Below are 15,386 nucleotides of genomic sequence, written 5' to 3' on the forward strand. Positions count from 1 at the left end.
GATGGTTTTTGTGACTGCACTTGAAGAAACGTTCAAAGTTCTTCACATTTTCCGTATTGACTGACCTTCAGGTCTTAAAGTAATTATGGACTGTCATTTCTATTTGGTTATTTGAGCTGTTCTTGCCATAATATGGACTTGGTCTTTTACCAAATAGGGCGATCTTCTGTATACTCCCCTACCTTATATTCCTGATGGAAAACCGGTGCAAACTTAAAATCAGAAGACATCTGACCCAGAATTGTACAACAGGTGACACGAAGCTAAGCAATAAGCAACTGTGGTAGATAACGCTAAACTTCTAGAGGTTTGCAGTTGTAGTTCTGGTACTACTTTCTATCGTACCATCTTATTTATCCTATAAGCTCGGTGTGGACGAATGGGTGATCATGACAATAGATAACTATACGCGTCATAGAACAAGGCAAGAAACAGTGTTTCTGTATATTTATTCTGTGTACAACAATAGACAGTTACAGGCAATGACACTTGTTTAACAATTGAAAACTTTGGTGATGCATAACAGCATGTGAATACCTGAACACTTTGTATTTTTATATTGCTCTGAAAATTCGTAGTAATGTTTTAGTTTACAATATCCACCGACGGCACAACCGTTTTGACACACGTGTACGTACACACACACACACACAAAAAAAGGAACCAGACGAATAACTTGTGCGAGCAAGAAAAGTAGAACAGCTATACTGTACATACAAACAGGATTCCGGAGGTGATTTCGCTATCGTGTCACCTCCAAAATGTATTTCCAGAGCGGGAGGGGAACTCTAGAGCTGGTACTGTCACTCAGACCCATAACCCTCTTAGCTTTATATACACACACACACACAACAGGAAACTAGGAAATATGCAGTGAGTACTTCGACCATCACTTTCACCCTTGGGTATAAATGACCATTCCAAAACTCATACATCCCCCCCCCCCTCAGTACTCTTAAAACAAAAACATTGTCTGAAGTCAGTCCTTAGTCGTCTCAGATCTGTTTGGGATTGTTTTTTGGATGAAGTGAAACAAGTGTCCATCTGTGAGGTGGATTGTCTGTTTGTCCAAGTGTTGAAGATGGATCCTCAGAGTCCCAAAGCAGATGAGTCTGTCTTCTGCCCACCATTGCCAAAGCAACCCTCCCCCACAGTTTCTCCTCTTTCTTTGTGTAACAGGACTTGTGACATCAGTGACCTCATTTCCTCCTCCGTTCACTCAATGTCTGTGACATCACTTCCTGTCTGTGACATCACTTCCTTGGCTAGATTAGGGGTTGGTGTCCAGAGCGGAGGGTCATCGTAGGTCTTCGAAACAGCTTCCTTCACTCGTCTCCTCTCCCTCACAACCGCTGACCTGAAGTCATTCGTCAGGTAAAAGCCAAACGATGGAACAATGGACACTAGCACCTTTCACCTGTCAGCGGTTCGATAGGAACGGGAGACAAAGGAAGGAAGCCATTTTTGGGGGCGCCCGGTCCTAGTGTCCATTATGAACAGTCACGAACAACAGAATTGAAGGAAAAGGGGAACGGAGGCAATCTTGAGTGCGACCCAGTATCACTACCACCCTCCATGGTCCTAGTCTTAGTGCCCGTTGCTCTCTGACACGGATGCAGGAGTGGACGGGGTGGAGGAACGAGAGGCAATCGACCCCTTCTCCCCCCCAGGGCTGGCAGCGGTTGGGACACTCTCGGGGGCCTTGACCCCTGTGGTAACATCTGCAGCGGCTGCAGCGGCCCTGGCTGCGGTGATGGCGGACACGGGCTTGGGCTGGGCTTGCAGGCCAGGGCTGCAGATGAGGTGGTGGCGCTCCCAGTCCTTGTGTTGGCAGAAGGAGCCGCAGTAGCGCGCCGCATTGCAACCGCTGCACGTCTCGCTGGCCTTGCGCCCGCAGTTCCAGCAGCACTGCAGGGAGAGAGAAAGGATGAGTTGAGTATAGAGATAAATAATATATTAAAGCTGTGAACGGCTGTGTATCTGTGGTGTAGACTACGTGCAGGGGGAGAGGAAGAGTGTGTGTGTACACTATATATTTATGGAGAAATGGACAAAGTATACTAGGCAAGTAGTAGGTAAATACCACATCTACACATCCTGCAGCTTTGACTATTATTCCTATGTGCTCATTATGACTCACTTCACAGTATGTGTACACACTCTTAGAAAAAAGGGTTCTTCAGCTGTCCCCATAGGAAAACACTTTTTCTGTTCCAGGCAGAACACTTTTGGGTTCCATATAGAACCCTCTGTGGAAAAGGTTCTACCTGGAACCAAAAGGGGTTCTCCAAAGGGCTCTCCTATGGGGACAGCCGAAGAGCCCTTAAAAAAGGTTCAAGATAGCACCTTTCTTTCTAAGAGTGTATAAAGTTACGCAGAGTAATATATCCTCCTAACCTCGCTGGAGTCCTCCTGCTCGTTGATGACCTGGATGGCGTCCTCGGTGGCCTTCCTCTTGGCCTCGGACAGAGTCTTCTCCATCTTGGCGCGCTCAGCCGTGATCATCTCAAAGGCCTTCTGCTCCGCCTCGGCCACAGCCTTCTGCACCTCGTCCATGGCCTGACGCTTCACTTCATTCACCGCCTCTTCTGCGCGGGAGAGAGGGACATGGGGGGGGGGCAGGTTTTAGACCACGTCGTGGTTCTGTGATACATAGTGGTTATACACTGCTCAAAAAAATAAAGGGAACACTTAAACAACACAATGTAACTCCAAGTCAATCACACTTCTGTGAAATCAAACTGTCCACTTAGGAAGCAACACTGATTGACAATAAATTTCACATGCTGTTGTGCAAATGGAATAGACAAAAGGTGGAAATTATAGGCAATTAGCAAGACACCCCCAAAAAAGGAGTGATTCTGCAGGTGGTGATCACAGATCACTTCTCAGTTCCTATGCTTCCTGACTGATGTTTTGGTCACTTTTGAATGCTGGCGGTGCTTTCACTCTAGTGGTAGCATGAGACGGAGTCTACAACCCACACAAGTGGCTCAGGTAGTGCAGCTCATCCAGGATGGCACATCAATGCGAGCTGTGGCAAGAAGGTTTGCTGTGTCTGTCAGCGTAGAGTCCAGAGCATGGAGGCGCTACCAGGAGACAGGCCAGTACATCAGGAGACGTGGAGGAGGCCGTAGGAGGGCAACAACCCAGCAGCAGGACCGCTACCTCTGCCTTTGTGCAAGAAGGAGCAGGAGGAGCACTGCCAGAGCCCTGCAAAATGACCTCCAGCAGGCCACAAATGTGCATGTGTCTGCTCAAACGGGCAGAAACAGACTCCATGAGGGAGGTATGAGGGCCCGACATCCACAGGTGGGGGTTGTGCTTACAGCCCAACACCGTGCAGGACGTTTGGCATTTGCCAGAGAATACCAAGATTGGCAAATTCGCCACTGGCGCCCTGTGCTCTTCACAGATGAAAGCAGGTTCACACTGAGCACGTGACAGAAATGACAGAGTCTGGAGACGCCGTGGAGAACGTTCTGCTGCCTGCAACATCCTCCAGCATGACCGGTTTGGCGGTGGGTCAGTCATGGTGTGGGGTGGCATTTCTTTGGGGGGCCGCACAGCCCTCCATGTGCTCGCCAGAGGCAGCCTGACTGCCATTAGATACCGAGATGAGATCCTCAGACCCCTTGTGGTTGCCGGTGCGGTTGGCCCCGGGTTCCTCCTGATGCAAGACAATGCTAGACCTCATGTGGCTGGAGTGTGTCAGCAGTTCCTGCAAGAGGAAGGCATTGATGCTATGGACTGGCCCGCCCGTTCCCCAGACCCAGGCGTTGTAGGGAGGTCATACAGGCACGTGGAGGCCACACACACTACAGAGCCTCATTTTGACCTGTTTTAAGGACATTACATCAAAGTTGGATCAGCCTGTAGTGTGGTTTTCCGCTTTAAATTTGAGTGTGACTCCAAATCCAGACCTCCATGGGTTGATAAATTTGATTTCCATTGATAATTTTTGTGTGATTGTGTTGTCAGCACATTCAACTATGTAAAGAAAAAAGTATTTAATAAGAATATTTCATTCATTCAGATCTAGGATGTGTTATTTTAGTGTTCCCTTTATTTTTTTGAGCAGTGTAATAGATGGATGAGGGGACTCCTTTATATCAAATGTTTTTCAATAATATATATTTTAATGAGCGAGAGAAGAAGAGGGATAAAAAGGGGAAAGGGAAGAAGAACACAAATAAATGTTGAATGCCCACACACATGGGACATTGAACACTGTTGTACTAGCCCTTACCAGCTTTTCTCCAGATCTCATCCGGCACATAGCCCGAGCCAGGCCGCGGCGCAAAGTCTCTCTGGGATTCTGTGGCACAGAAAGACAAAAAAAAAAAAAAAAGTTAGCACCCGGCAGACTTGTGTGAAATAGCATCATCCGCTCTACTTACTTGGGATATACAATCCCCTCGCTAACCACACCAATTCAACCTTCCCCAGTTGGCCAAATTAACCGAATAGCCGGGCAGCTTGAAGAGGGAGTACATTGGCTAGGGCAGAGGAGCTGACAACCAAGCTGTAGCTACATTCTGTTTGTTATCGCTCTCTTTATCCCCGTCTTCTCTCTCTAGCTCTTTTTTTTCCCCCTTCCCTTCTCCTCTCTTTCTGAGCTGCTCCTCTCAATCCAGACCCATGCCCAAGCTCTGTGGTGCCCGGGCTGGTTTTGGACTGTGTACACTGTGCCCAGACACACTGCTGGGCACACAGATGGTACTCGGGCCGGGCGGCGGGCAGCCAGCTCTGGGTCTTAAAGGACGACAGGCTGGCACTGCCAGGGCCTTCTGTGGCAGATCTGGACGGGGGCAGCGTTGGCACCTGTCTGGGGGCCATGGAGCAGCATGGGCCCCGGAGAGAGGAGCAGACGAGCACTGAGAGACAAACACTGCCAGCAAGACTGTGAGTGCGTTCCAAATGACACCTTATTCCTTACCAATATACGGAATACGATGCCATTTGGAACGCAGGCTATATGTGTAGGTTCGAAATGTGTCAGTAGTGTGTTGATGGGTGTAGTTCTGTAGATGAACACCAGAGGGCAGTGGGTCTATGTGGTGACTATGTGGGAGCTCAGTAGCTGGCAGGTTGCTTCAGCAGCTCACCATCAAGGGGACCACTCGTTTTTAATCCCTTACCAGGATTCCCACCTGACAAGATGCACCATATATAGATCTGTCGATCAGGTGTGTATCGATTCATTGAAAAAGGACCAACCCTAAGGGTAGAAATGAACGTAACTTCGCACCCATGAATGTGAGACCGTACGAGTTAGTTATAACGTAAAAAGACAAGAGGACCACCCACCATTGGTGAGTCCCTCGGCCGTGTGGGGGCTGTGGGTCTTGGAGAAGGGGGCGGGCATGGTGGTGGCCCCTCCCTTGCGGGGGTCCTCCTGCTCGCTGGAGCGCCGCCGCCAGTAGTTGAGCTCCTCGCGATCCGACTCCTGGCAGCGGCGGAGCACGGCCACCGAGCGCCGCGTCTTCTCCACCATGTCCACGATGCAGTTCAACACCTGGAGGCGTGAGCGGCGGAGATAGAAAGAGGGGACCATTAGAGGGAGCCAAACTTGAATGTTTTTTTTTATTTTTATTTTTTTACAAATGCCCAGCCACAAATAACGTCCTATATCTACACTACTGCAGAGAATACGCTCAACATCTGCAGATACTGTATATGTCAGTGGAGGGTGCCGAGGGGAGGACGGGTCAGAGCGAATGGTATGGCATCAAACGCATGGAAACCGTGTATTTGATACCATTCTACTCCAGCCATTACAATGAGCCCATCCTCCCCAATTTAGGTGGCACCAACCTCCTGTGGTATATGTCAATATGTAGGGGTAAGTAATAGCTAAATACAGTAGTGTTACATGGGGGTACATAATAAGTCTCAATACACAGGACTACTATTCCAGAATTATGTTTGTGAGATAAAAACAAAATATCAGTTCATTGGGTAGGACTCCTGCTTTGGGCAGCCGATCACTACTGGAGCGCATGGCTCTCGGATGTAGATAGCAGATGGCTTTAGCACAAGTCCACCACTGTGAACGGGACACCCAGTCTGACATAGCCTTGATGGCTCCACCAGGCACTGAGAAGTGCTGCGCCACTTATAGTTCCAGTGGCGGCGGCGGCGTCTACTGTCAGCAGTGGCACTTACATGATCCAGATGCCTCCACTCGTCGGCCCACTCTCTGTCTGTCAGCCTGTGGTCCACGGGCTCCTCGCGGTAGCCCCCGTTAGTGCCTGATTAGAAAGACGAGACAATTGAAAGCTTAAAGCGGTGATTTAAAAAAAAAAAAAAAAAAAAGGAACACAGCCGTCACTACAAATGAATGTCAGGAAGAGAGGCGGAGGGAAGGGGGGGTGAAAGTGGTGTCCATTAATCATATTAGTCAGTAGCACAATGAGGCAGTGACACAATGACATTTAGATGGTCTTATTTCACAACAACATTCCATGTCATGGCCGTAGCTTAGTGACAAGCCGTGCTTTAGTGTCTCGTTACCGTCGTCACTGTTTCACTTCCTCGTACACAAGAGAGATGAAGAGGAGGAGTGAAAGACGAAGAGTGGCCTACTAAAAAGAGTTAAGGACAGAAGAGAGAAAATAAAAGACAGAGTTACAGAGACAAAGCTATAGAAAGAGAGAAAGCTAGAAAAGGAGATATCGTCTAACAAAAGACAAGGGCAATACTGAGTATAAAAAAAAACCATTAGGAACACCTACTCTTTCCATGAAAGACTGACCAGGTGAATGGTATGACCCCTTATTTATGTCACTTTAAATCCACTTCTCTTCAGTGTAGATGAAGGGGAGGAGGCAGGTTAAAGAAGGACGTCGATTGCGTATGTGTGCAATTCAGAGGGGGAGAATGGGCCAGACAAAAGCTTGAAGTGCCTTTGAACTAGGTATGGTAGTAGGTGCCAGGCGCACCGGTTTGTGTGTCAAGAGCCGCAACGCTGCTGGGTTTATTCACGCTCAACAGTTGCCGTGTGTATCAAGAATGGTCCACCACCAAAAGGACATCCAACCAACTTGACACAACTGTGGGAAGCAATGGAGACAACATGGGCCAGCATCCCTGTGGAACGCTTTCAACACCTTGTAGAGTCCATGCCCCGACGAATTGAGGCTGTTCTGAGGGCAAAAGCAGGTGCGACCAATATTAGGAAGCAGGGGCGTAACTTTCACTAGGGAAATCCCCCCCCCCCCCCCCCATATGCTGAAATTACATTTCTGTCCCCCCCTAGTTTTATCATTGGAATGTCATACAACACAAAGGCAACGGGTGTGCTTTAGGACCATGTGGACATCGCCGAGCGGCCGTGTAGGCTGTTTGGAGTGTTTATCCAACTGGATATTTTTTTATATTTTTGTTAATGTCCCCCCCACTTCTAAAACTAAAGTCGCGCCCCTGTTAAGGTGTTCCTAATATTTTGTACACTCAGTGTATATCAGAGAGATGTAAAAACAAAGAAAGAGTAAAAAAAAAGAGATTAAAAGAAAGAACAGAGATAAGAGAGAGAGAGAGAGCGAGCGGTTGAAAGAGAGAGGGAGAGAGGGACAGAGCGATGTCTTTTGATGAGAACCAGACCCCGAGCCCAGTCACGGCATGCAGCAGCGCTGGGACTCCCCCACATCTGGAGGTCAGCTGTCCGTAAAAAAAAACACCAACACCATCCCCCACCTCCTTCCCATTTCTGCCCCCACGGCTGGGTAACTATCAGGGAGTAGTGGGCATCCCCTCCCCATGATCTGAACCTAGCAGTATTCCAGCACTGGAGCTGTAAAGGCTGCGTGGCGCAGGCCCACTTCTATACACATCTGCCCTCTGGCTAAGCAGCGCTAACACCCGCTCTGGTTTAGAGGAGCGCAGGGAAGGGATAGCACACTCACACAAACAAAGAGAGGCAAACAAAGACGAATAGACAAACATACAACACAGCATTCAAAGACACAAATACACACATGAACGGCAAAAAAAATGATAAACACACACAATCTATCTATCAACCCCACCCACCCTCCTCTCTCCTTCTCCCGTCTCCACCCCCGCTGCTGTTTCTCATCAGCGCTCCCCAGTTCAAAGCTCTGAGATGTAGCGGTGAACAGGCTGGATGGCTTACTGTACCTTGGGACGTAACGCTCGTAAACAACACCGGCCCCCATGCTTCGTCTCTCTGAGAGGTGTGCCTCGGGCATGAACTACTGCCGTTTCCTTAGGGCGCCGTGTGCGTTTCGCTGTTCGCCGCTGTGTTTATGGGAGTGCGTGTCTACTTCGTTGAATATCTACATCCCATCTGGTCATTGACACTGACAGGGATCAGATGGCACGCAGATTTACAACGAACTAGATACAATCTTCTCTCAAAAAGGTACACTACTTCCCGGGTAGTTTGGCACACTCCAAGCACATGCGGGGTCCATGGATTTATGATCTTCGGGGGAACTTCTATGCCATTTGCTGTGCATGTCCACGCACACACACTTTTGCTCGCATGGACACCCACACAGACCACCCATTAGCAGCTTTCATATCGACCACACCTAAAGGCTGTGGTTGTGTGTGAGTGAGAAAGAGTGCTGTTTTATGACGGAATCTCGGTGTTGCTCCCGTCGTCCCTTACGACTGTTGTGGAAAACAGCAGAGGGACCAATGTGAGAGAACAAAGGGCGCCTGCATCTGTTAATGTCAGGCTAAACCCTCGTGAGTTTGTGTATGCGTCTGGGTTGCATGTTGTGTGTGTGTGTGTGTGTGTGTGTGTCTCTCTCTCCAATTATTTTGTATGGATGGCCCCAGCCGGAATCAAACCCACAATCCCTTGGCCTTGCAAGCACTGTGCGTTACCGACTGAGCCGCACATGACCACCTGTAGGTGCGTACAGTAAACATGTGTGGATGAATCTACCTGGTAGTCTAGGCCTGTCCTTGAGCTCGCGGAGCTCCAGTATCCGGTGACTGCTCTCGCGGTGCAGTAGGTGGGGGGCGCTGATGTCCTCGAGGGCGTAGTGTTGCAGTGGGGGCGGCGTGGGATGCAGCTGAGCGCTGAGGGGCAGGGGGTGGGCCGGGCTGTGGCGGGGCGCAGGGCTGATGGTGCAGATGCGCTTGGTTGGTGGCTCTAGGGGGGCGGGTGGGCGCTCGTGGAAGCCATTCTCTTTTGCCCTGCAGGAAAGATGGAGGAGAGGAGAGGGAAGGCATGAGAGAGAGAGTGGAAATGTGTACGTATGATATTGGGGATGGCAGTCTGTGGTGCATCATCGTTTGGGGCTGCTTGCAAACTACACATAGATGTGTGTGTGTGTATGTGTGTGTGTGTGTGTGTGTGTGTGTGTGTCTACAGTATGTGTATATGACAATCTGTCCCCTACATGTTGGGATTATGTCTCTCTTGGTGTGTGTGTGTGTGTGTGTGTGTGTGTGTGTGTGTGTGTGTGTGTGTGTGTGTGTGTGTACATTTTGTCTGTCTGTCTCCTACCTGTTAGGGCTGTGTCTCTTGGTGGCCATGTCTCTCTCGCTAGGCTCCAGCAGCAGTTCTGAGGAGTCGGGGGGCGAGGCCAGTGTGGTGCTGAGCAGGAGGTGCTCGTGTTGGGACAGGTACTGGGCCGGGGTCTGCTTGGCTGCACGTGCACAGTGGAGCAACTCCCTCTGCAACAGTGGCAGGTTGGCCTGGGGAGGGGGAGGTAGAGGGAGAAAGGGAGGTGAGTGTCATTTCAAAAAAGGCAAGAACGAGAGCGAGATACAAGAAATCACAAGAATACGGCTACTGTAATGACGTTTTCTCAAAGCCTTAAAAATCTAACTACAGGGGTCGCGGTTGTCAAGGAAACACCACGGACACGCCACGTAGACGCCGCGTAGACGCAGTGGCACCATGGAGACAGTATAGATGCCATACTGTCGCCATAAAAGAGCTGGCTTCTATTTCTTAGTTGACAAAACTAGTTGGGAATATCTTCATTCTCTACACCTTTACTGACCCAACGATCTTGTGCAAATTCAAAAGTGAATTTCCCATTAAATCCAACTGACATGTTCACAAAATACCAGTACATGTCATTTTGGGGGGGGGGTGAAAACGTCAAAACACGAACTTCATGAAGTGAAGTTCGAGTGAGAAAAAAATAAATGAATTATTTGCATGTCGCGGTATGGCCGTCAAGCCTCTGTGTCATGGCAACACGGCAGAGACATTAGGCAGATACGTGTCACTGAGGAGGACCAGAGGGAGAGACATACAGCAGATCTCTCCTTGAGAGGCCAGAGAATCACACCCCCGCAGGGGGTTAAAAATGTCCGCCGTCTCTGTCTGCCTAGTGTAAGCCCCGTGACTGTTTCTGCAGCCCACCTTTCAGTAAATCACCGCAAAACCCAAACACATAGTCCACCGCTCACTTTGGACGAACCGCAAACACAAGAGAAGCAGAGGAGATTAGAGCCGTGTACATAGAAGGAGAAAAATGGGGCTTCGTGTTAGGGTGTGTGTGTCGTCGAAGAAGCAAGGCCGAGCGGAATGAGAGAGTCTGTGGAGGTCAAATGAGACAGACGGAGAGAGAAAAGAGGGAAGGAGAGAATGATACAGAAGCGGAAGACAAACGTCACACGGTGCAATCAGAACGCAGGCACCCTCGTAGGGGGTAAAGAGAGCGGGACAAGGGAAAAAGAGCAAAAGAGTGACGAGCAGAGGCAGAACAGGATGACCACCAAGCCTGATGAGAGGATGCAGGCTCCTCCCTCCCTCTCTCTATTTCTCCTTCCATCTCTTAATGAGCAACAGGCCCAAGTGTGCTTATAATTACAGACTTCCTCGTTCCCCCGTTCTCCACTTAAGACCCTTACCCCCCCTAGCCAGGGCCACCACTACATCAGTCCGCCACATATGTTGTCTGTCAGTTAAGCGCCGTTCTCTTTTTCTGCGGGGCGGATGCGAAATTGGCGGCGCCGGGCAAGCCTGAATGACTGTTTTCTTTTAATGCGACACAGAGTCCATATGGTGCGCTGCTGAGCCCCATAAAAGAAGGGAGGGAATGGTTTACAGTCATGTTTCACACTTCCGAGCTCTGTCTCTCCCTCGCTTTCTTTTTGAGCTATCCACTGCCACGGTGCTAGGGAGAGAGGGAGGGAGAGAAGTTGGGGAGCCTCGTAAATTAAGAAAAAAGGAAACGATTATTTTTTTTCATTTTATTCTTTCAGAGAGTCGGGGTTCTGAAAGGTGAAGGAGAGGTAACCCATGGAAAAAAAGAGCCGATTTTCACCGTCTGAAGAATGGAGCAATAACACCGAACAATTTGACTGGTTGGAAGATTTATGTTCGGTTCTCATGAGGGTAGCTCTTAAAAAGTATTCTATTTCAGGCCCCCGTGTTGCAAAGTTACTCAAAGGTCCAATTAAACTTGCGCAACCCCTGTCGCTCGTTTAGTCAACGCATAGAACTATATTGTTACTTGGGAATGACCGAAAGGCAATAAATACATTCACAACCCCAATTCTCTGTTTATACGACAACCGTCTGGCTGTTGAAAATTCAATTAGAGAAATGATTTTCACGTTTTCCTAATTTTGTATTATGCTACCGTCTACTTGCGTTTTTTCATTATTTATGACCATATTTGCATTATTATTAGTTCAAGATTTGAGAGAAGTGTGATTTGCGTATTCTGTGCCAGAAGCTCCTCTACGCTTCATGAAAGAAATAGGGTCGCGTCTCAAACGGTACCCTATCCCCTATATAGTGCACTACTTTTGACCAGAGCTAGCATAGATATCACAGGAGGTTGGTGGGAACTTAATTGGGGAGGACGGGCTCGTGGTAATGGCTGGAGCGGAGTTGGTGGAATGGTATCAAATACGTCACGCATGGCTTCCGTGTGTTTGATGCCCATTCCATTGCGCCGTTCCAGCCATGTATGAGCCGTGCGCCTCTCGGCAGCCTCCGTTGAGACAAACAGATAATCTATCAGTGGAGGCTGCTGAGGGGGAGGATGGCATTTTGGGACGCACCCTAGCTGTTACCTTCAATACAAAACATCTGCTTTTTTCCCCCCCACTCCTGATTTCATGACTAATTATATGCAGTCCTTGAGTCATTGTAAACCTCCCTCGAACATCAAACACCTTTTGAAGAGGACAAAGAAGAACGCTGTCATCCACACAGCACAGGCCTGGATTCAGTTCATCAATATTTCCGCCATATAGGGAGAGAACAAGACATAGGGAGGGATAGATAGACAGACAGAGAGAGATAGACAGAACGAGAGACAGGGGAAATGGAGAGTAACAGAGAAATAGAGAGAAGGGAGACAGACCTAGAGAGAGAGGAGGTAGGTGCTACCTTGAGGAAGGGAATGACGAATGGTCTCAGGGGGAAGTTGGTGGCCTCTTGGAGCCGCGAGTGGAACTCCTCGATGGTGACCGTTGAATTCTGGGACACAGGGGAGAGATCAGCCAATCACAGTTCCCCCCTCAAGGTTTAAAGTCTCCAACACTGAGCTAGTCTCCACTTAAGCCACATATAGCGAATATACAGGCATATAAGCCTACATAAATAAACATATTTTTATACTGAACAAAATTAGAAATGCAACATATAAAGTGGTCCCATGTTTCATGAGCTGAAAGAAAAGCTCCCAGAAATGTTCTATAAGCACAAATGCTTATTTCTCAAATGGTTGTGCGTAGATTGGGTTAACATCCAAATTTGTGAGCATTTCTCCTTTGCCAAGATAATCCATCCAACTGACAAGTGTGGCATATCAAGTAGCTGATTAAACAGCATGGTCATTTCACAGGTTCACCTAGTGCTGGGGACAATAATAGGCCACTCGAAAATGTGCACCCGGACAGCTAATGAAACTGAGGGGTATTTCTGATTTACTTATATGAACTGTAACTAAGTAAAAATCGGTGAAATTGTTTTATGCTGCGTTTATATTTTTGTTCAGTATATATATATTTTTGTTCAGTATATATTTTTGTTCAGTATATATATATATATATATATATATATATATGTTTGGCAGATATTTGTATTGAAATCAACATTTATGTTGAAATATCTCATTCGATTAAATACAATTCTGTTAAACTCAATTCAGTTTATTCATCCCGAGGGTAAATGATCATATCGCTTCGAAAAATCAAATGCAACACATTGACGTCTCCATCCATCGTTCCTAAAACGTTATATCAACCACTTACCACGAGGGCCAGCACCAGGTTGCGGACGCTCTCTCCGATTTCGGGCGAGATGTCGTTGCCGAACTGCTGCAGCGTCGTCAGGAAGCGTTTGAGCTTGCTGAGCTGCCTGGCGCCGCACGTGGCCGGGAGCTGCTGATTGGCCAGCGAGGAGGAAGAAGAGGAGCTAGGCCCATTGCTGTAGCGCTGGGGCGGCGAGGGCACGGCGTTCAGCATGGGTGGGGAGTGGTGGATCCCATTGGTCACTGGGGGAGGGAAGAGGTGGGATGGGGAGGGAGAAGAGCCAATGAGAGGTCAAAGAAGTTATCAGAGGAGTTGATAGACTGAATGGGGTGACACAATCTTTCATACTGGAATCCTCACATCTTTTATCATGTTGAAGATTTAAAGCCATTAATTAAGGCCGACAAAGAAATGAAGACAAATAAAGCAAAATCACATACCACGATCCACTAACCCAGGGGTGTCAAACTCATTCCACGGATGGCAGAGTGGTCCCATGTTTCATGAGCTGCAAGTTTTTGTTTTCTCCTTTCAATTAAGATCTAGACAACCAGGTGAGGGGAGTTCCTTACTAATTAGTGATATTAATTCATCAATCAAGTACAAGGGTGGAGCGGAAACACGCAGACACTCGGCCCTCCGTGGAATGAGTTTGCCACCCTTGATTAGGGGATTGTGGTACATGATTTTGGTATATTCATATTTTGGTACTCATTTATATGAGTTTGACAATTGTGCCCTAATCAATTTATGGATCACACAGCTCAAATCTGCTGGTTGCTATTAAAGGGTGCAATCATAACTTCCATTTAAGTCACAATTTTCACTTGATGTCACATGCGGTTACGATTCACCCCAAAGCGTGCAGGTCCCTGGAGACTCCTCTAGGGGGGGCTAGTGGCAGTGGGCGCTGTCATGGTGGCAGCGAGACTATGTAGAGTGGCCTGTATGGTCAAGTTGCCCCTAGAAGCTCATCATGGGTCAGTTTTGTATTTCCCCCATTAATGTTTGAGTTTGGGATTGGGGGAGGAGAACGTGATCTTAAAATCTGCACCTAAGGGAAACTTCACCCCGGGCACTCGGTACTCACGTGTGGTGGAGGAGAAGGAGGCTGGCCGGGGCCCGCTGGGGTTGATGGAGGGCAGGGGGGGCATGGTGGCGCTGCTGCTGGGAGCTGGTTTGGAATGAGTCTTGACATCCACAGGAGAGCCGGGCATGGCAGGGGTCTTCTTCTCTCCACTGTCTGAAGGGGGAGAAAGAGGGGAGGAGGGAGAGAGAGAGAGAGGAGGCGTGGTCAATAGCTGCATGTGGGGAGTGGTCATTACGTGGTCGAGGTGTATGTACACACACACACACACACACCAGTTGGTAGAGCATGGCACCTGCAACGCCAGAGTTGTGGGTTCAATTCCCACGGGGGGACCAGTATGCAAAAAAAGTATGAAAATGTATGAACTCACATGAACTAAGTCACTCTGGATAAGAGCGTCTGCTAAATGACAAAAACAATTAATGGAAGTAGGTTTGAAGTCTAGTTTTGATCATCAGCCACTCAAGTTAAACACACACACACTATCCTAAGCCTCAGTGTGCATGCGTGCTATGAAAAGCAATCCACCATTTTCAGCTCCAGCTCAATCTTGTCAATGCAGACTCTTCAAGTCCCTGCCTTTGTCAGAGAAAATAAAAAAATAAAAAAAAACAGCAACAGAACTTCCCGCCTCCACACCCACCCCCGTTTGCCCCAACTAGAGAAACCCAGATGTCTTGGGGTCTAGCCTTGCGATCCTCCACCCCTCCATTGAGATCCATGGCAGAAGTGCTAATGAAGAAAAACCATTGTGTTCATGGAGAAGAATGGCTTTTCATTGAGACAGAGGGACAGGGGCCGAAGAGAGAGAGAGGAAAAAAAAAAAGAAGAAAAAAAAGTGGGGTCCGGGAGCTATTTCACGCTTTACTAACAAGATCGCAAAAGCTTTTGAATGTTAAACGCATACTTCTCAATATGCCACGGCCAATGAATGAAATGAATGGGACCACCAGATCAGGGGATGGGAAGAGAGAGAGAGAGAGGGAGAGAGAGAAAGATGGTAATAATCTTTGGATCAGAGGGCGTCTTTGTTGGGGCAGATCCCATGAAGGCTGCATGTTGTCTCCATTTGGAGTGGATCAGACGCTTC

The 15,386-nt window shown here is 48.3% G+C and overlaps 1 protein-coding gene across 2 annotated transcripts in view; it reads right to left on the reverse strand.

Annotated features, from left to right (window-relative positions):
* Positions 1–430: 430 nt before the first annotated feature.
* The window catches only part of LOC129840930 (protein CBFA2T2-like), a 54,037-nt gene continuing 39,081 nt past the window's right edge, over positions 431–15,386 (reverse strand). For both annotated transcript variants that reach the window (XM_055908978.1, XM_055908987.1), the window contains exons 2-11: positions 14,297–14,449; positions 13,207–13,448; positions 12,341–12,430; positions 9,488–9,678; positions 8,921–9,174; positions 6,169–6,254; positions 5,311–5,518; positions 4,250–4,318; positions 2,398–2,588; positions 431–1,908 (exon numbers count right to left, since the gene is read on the reverse strand). In XM_055908978.1, the coding sequence (XP_055764953.1) occupies positions 1,588–1,908; positions 2,398–2,588; positions 4,250–4,318; positions 5,311–5,518; positions 6,169–6,254; positions 8,921–9,174; positions 9,488–9,678; positions 12,341–12,430; positions 13,207–13,448; positions 14,297–14,449 (1,805 nt within the window). In that variant the 3' untranslated portion in view covers positions 431–1,587. The remainder of the gene's footprint in view (positions 1,909–2,397; positions 2,589–4,249; positions 4,319–5,310; positions 5,519–6,168; positions 6,255–8,920; positions 9,175–9,487; positions 9,679–12,340; positions 12,431–13,206; positions 13,449–14,296; positions 14,450–15,386) is intronic.

This window comes from Salvelinus fontinalis, chromosome 3 (genome assembly GCF_029448725.1).
Source record: "Salvelinus fontinalis isolate EN_2023a chromosome 3, ASM2944872v1, whole genome shotgun sequence".
Classification (NCBI taxonomy): Eukaryota; Metazoa; Chordata; class Actinopteri; order Salmoniformes; family Salmonidae; genus Salvelinus; species Salvelinus fontinalis.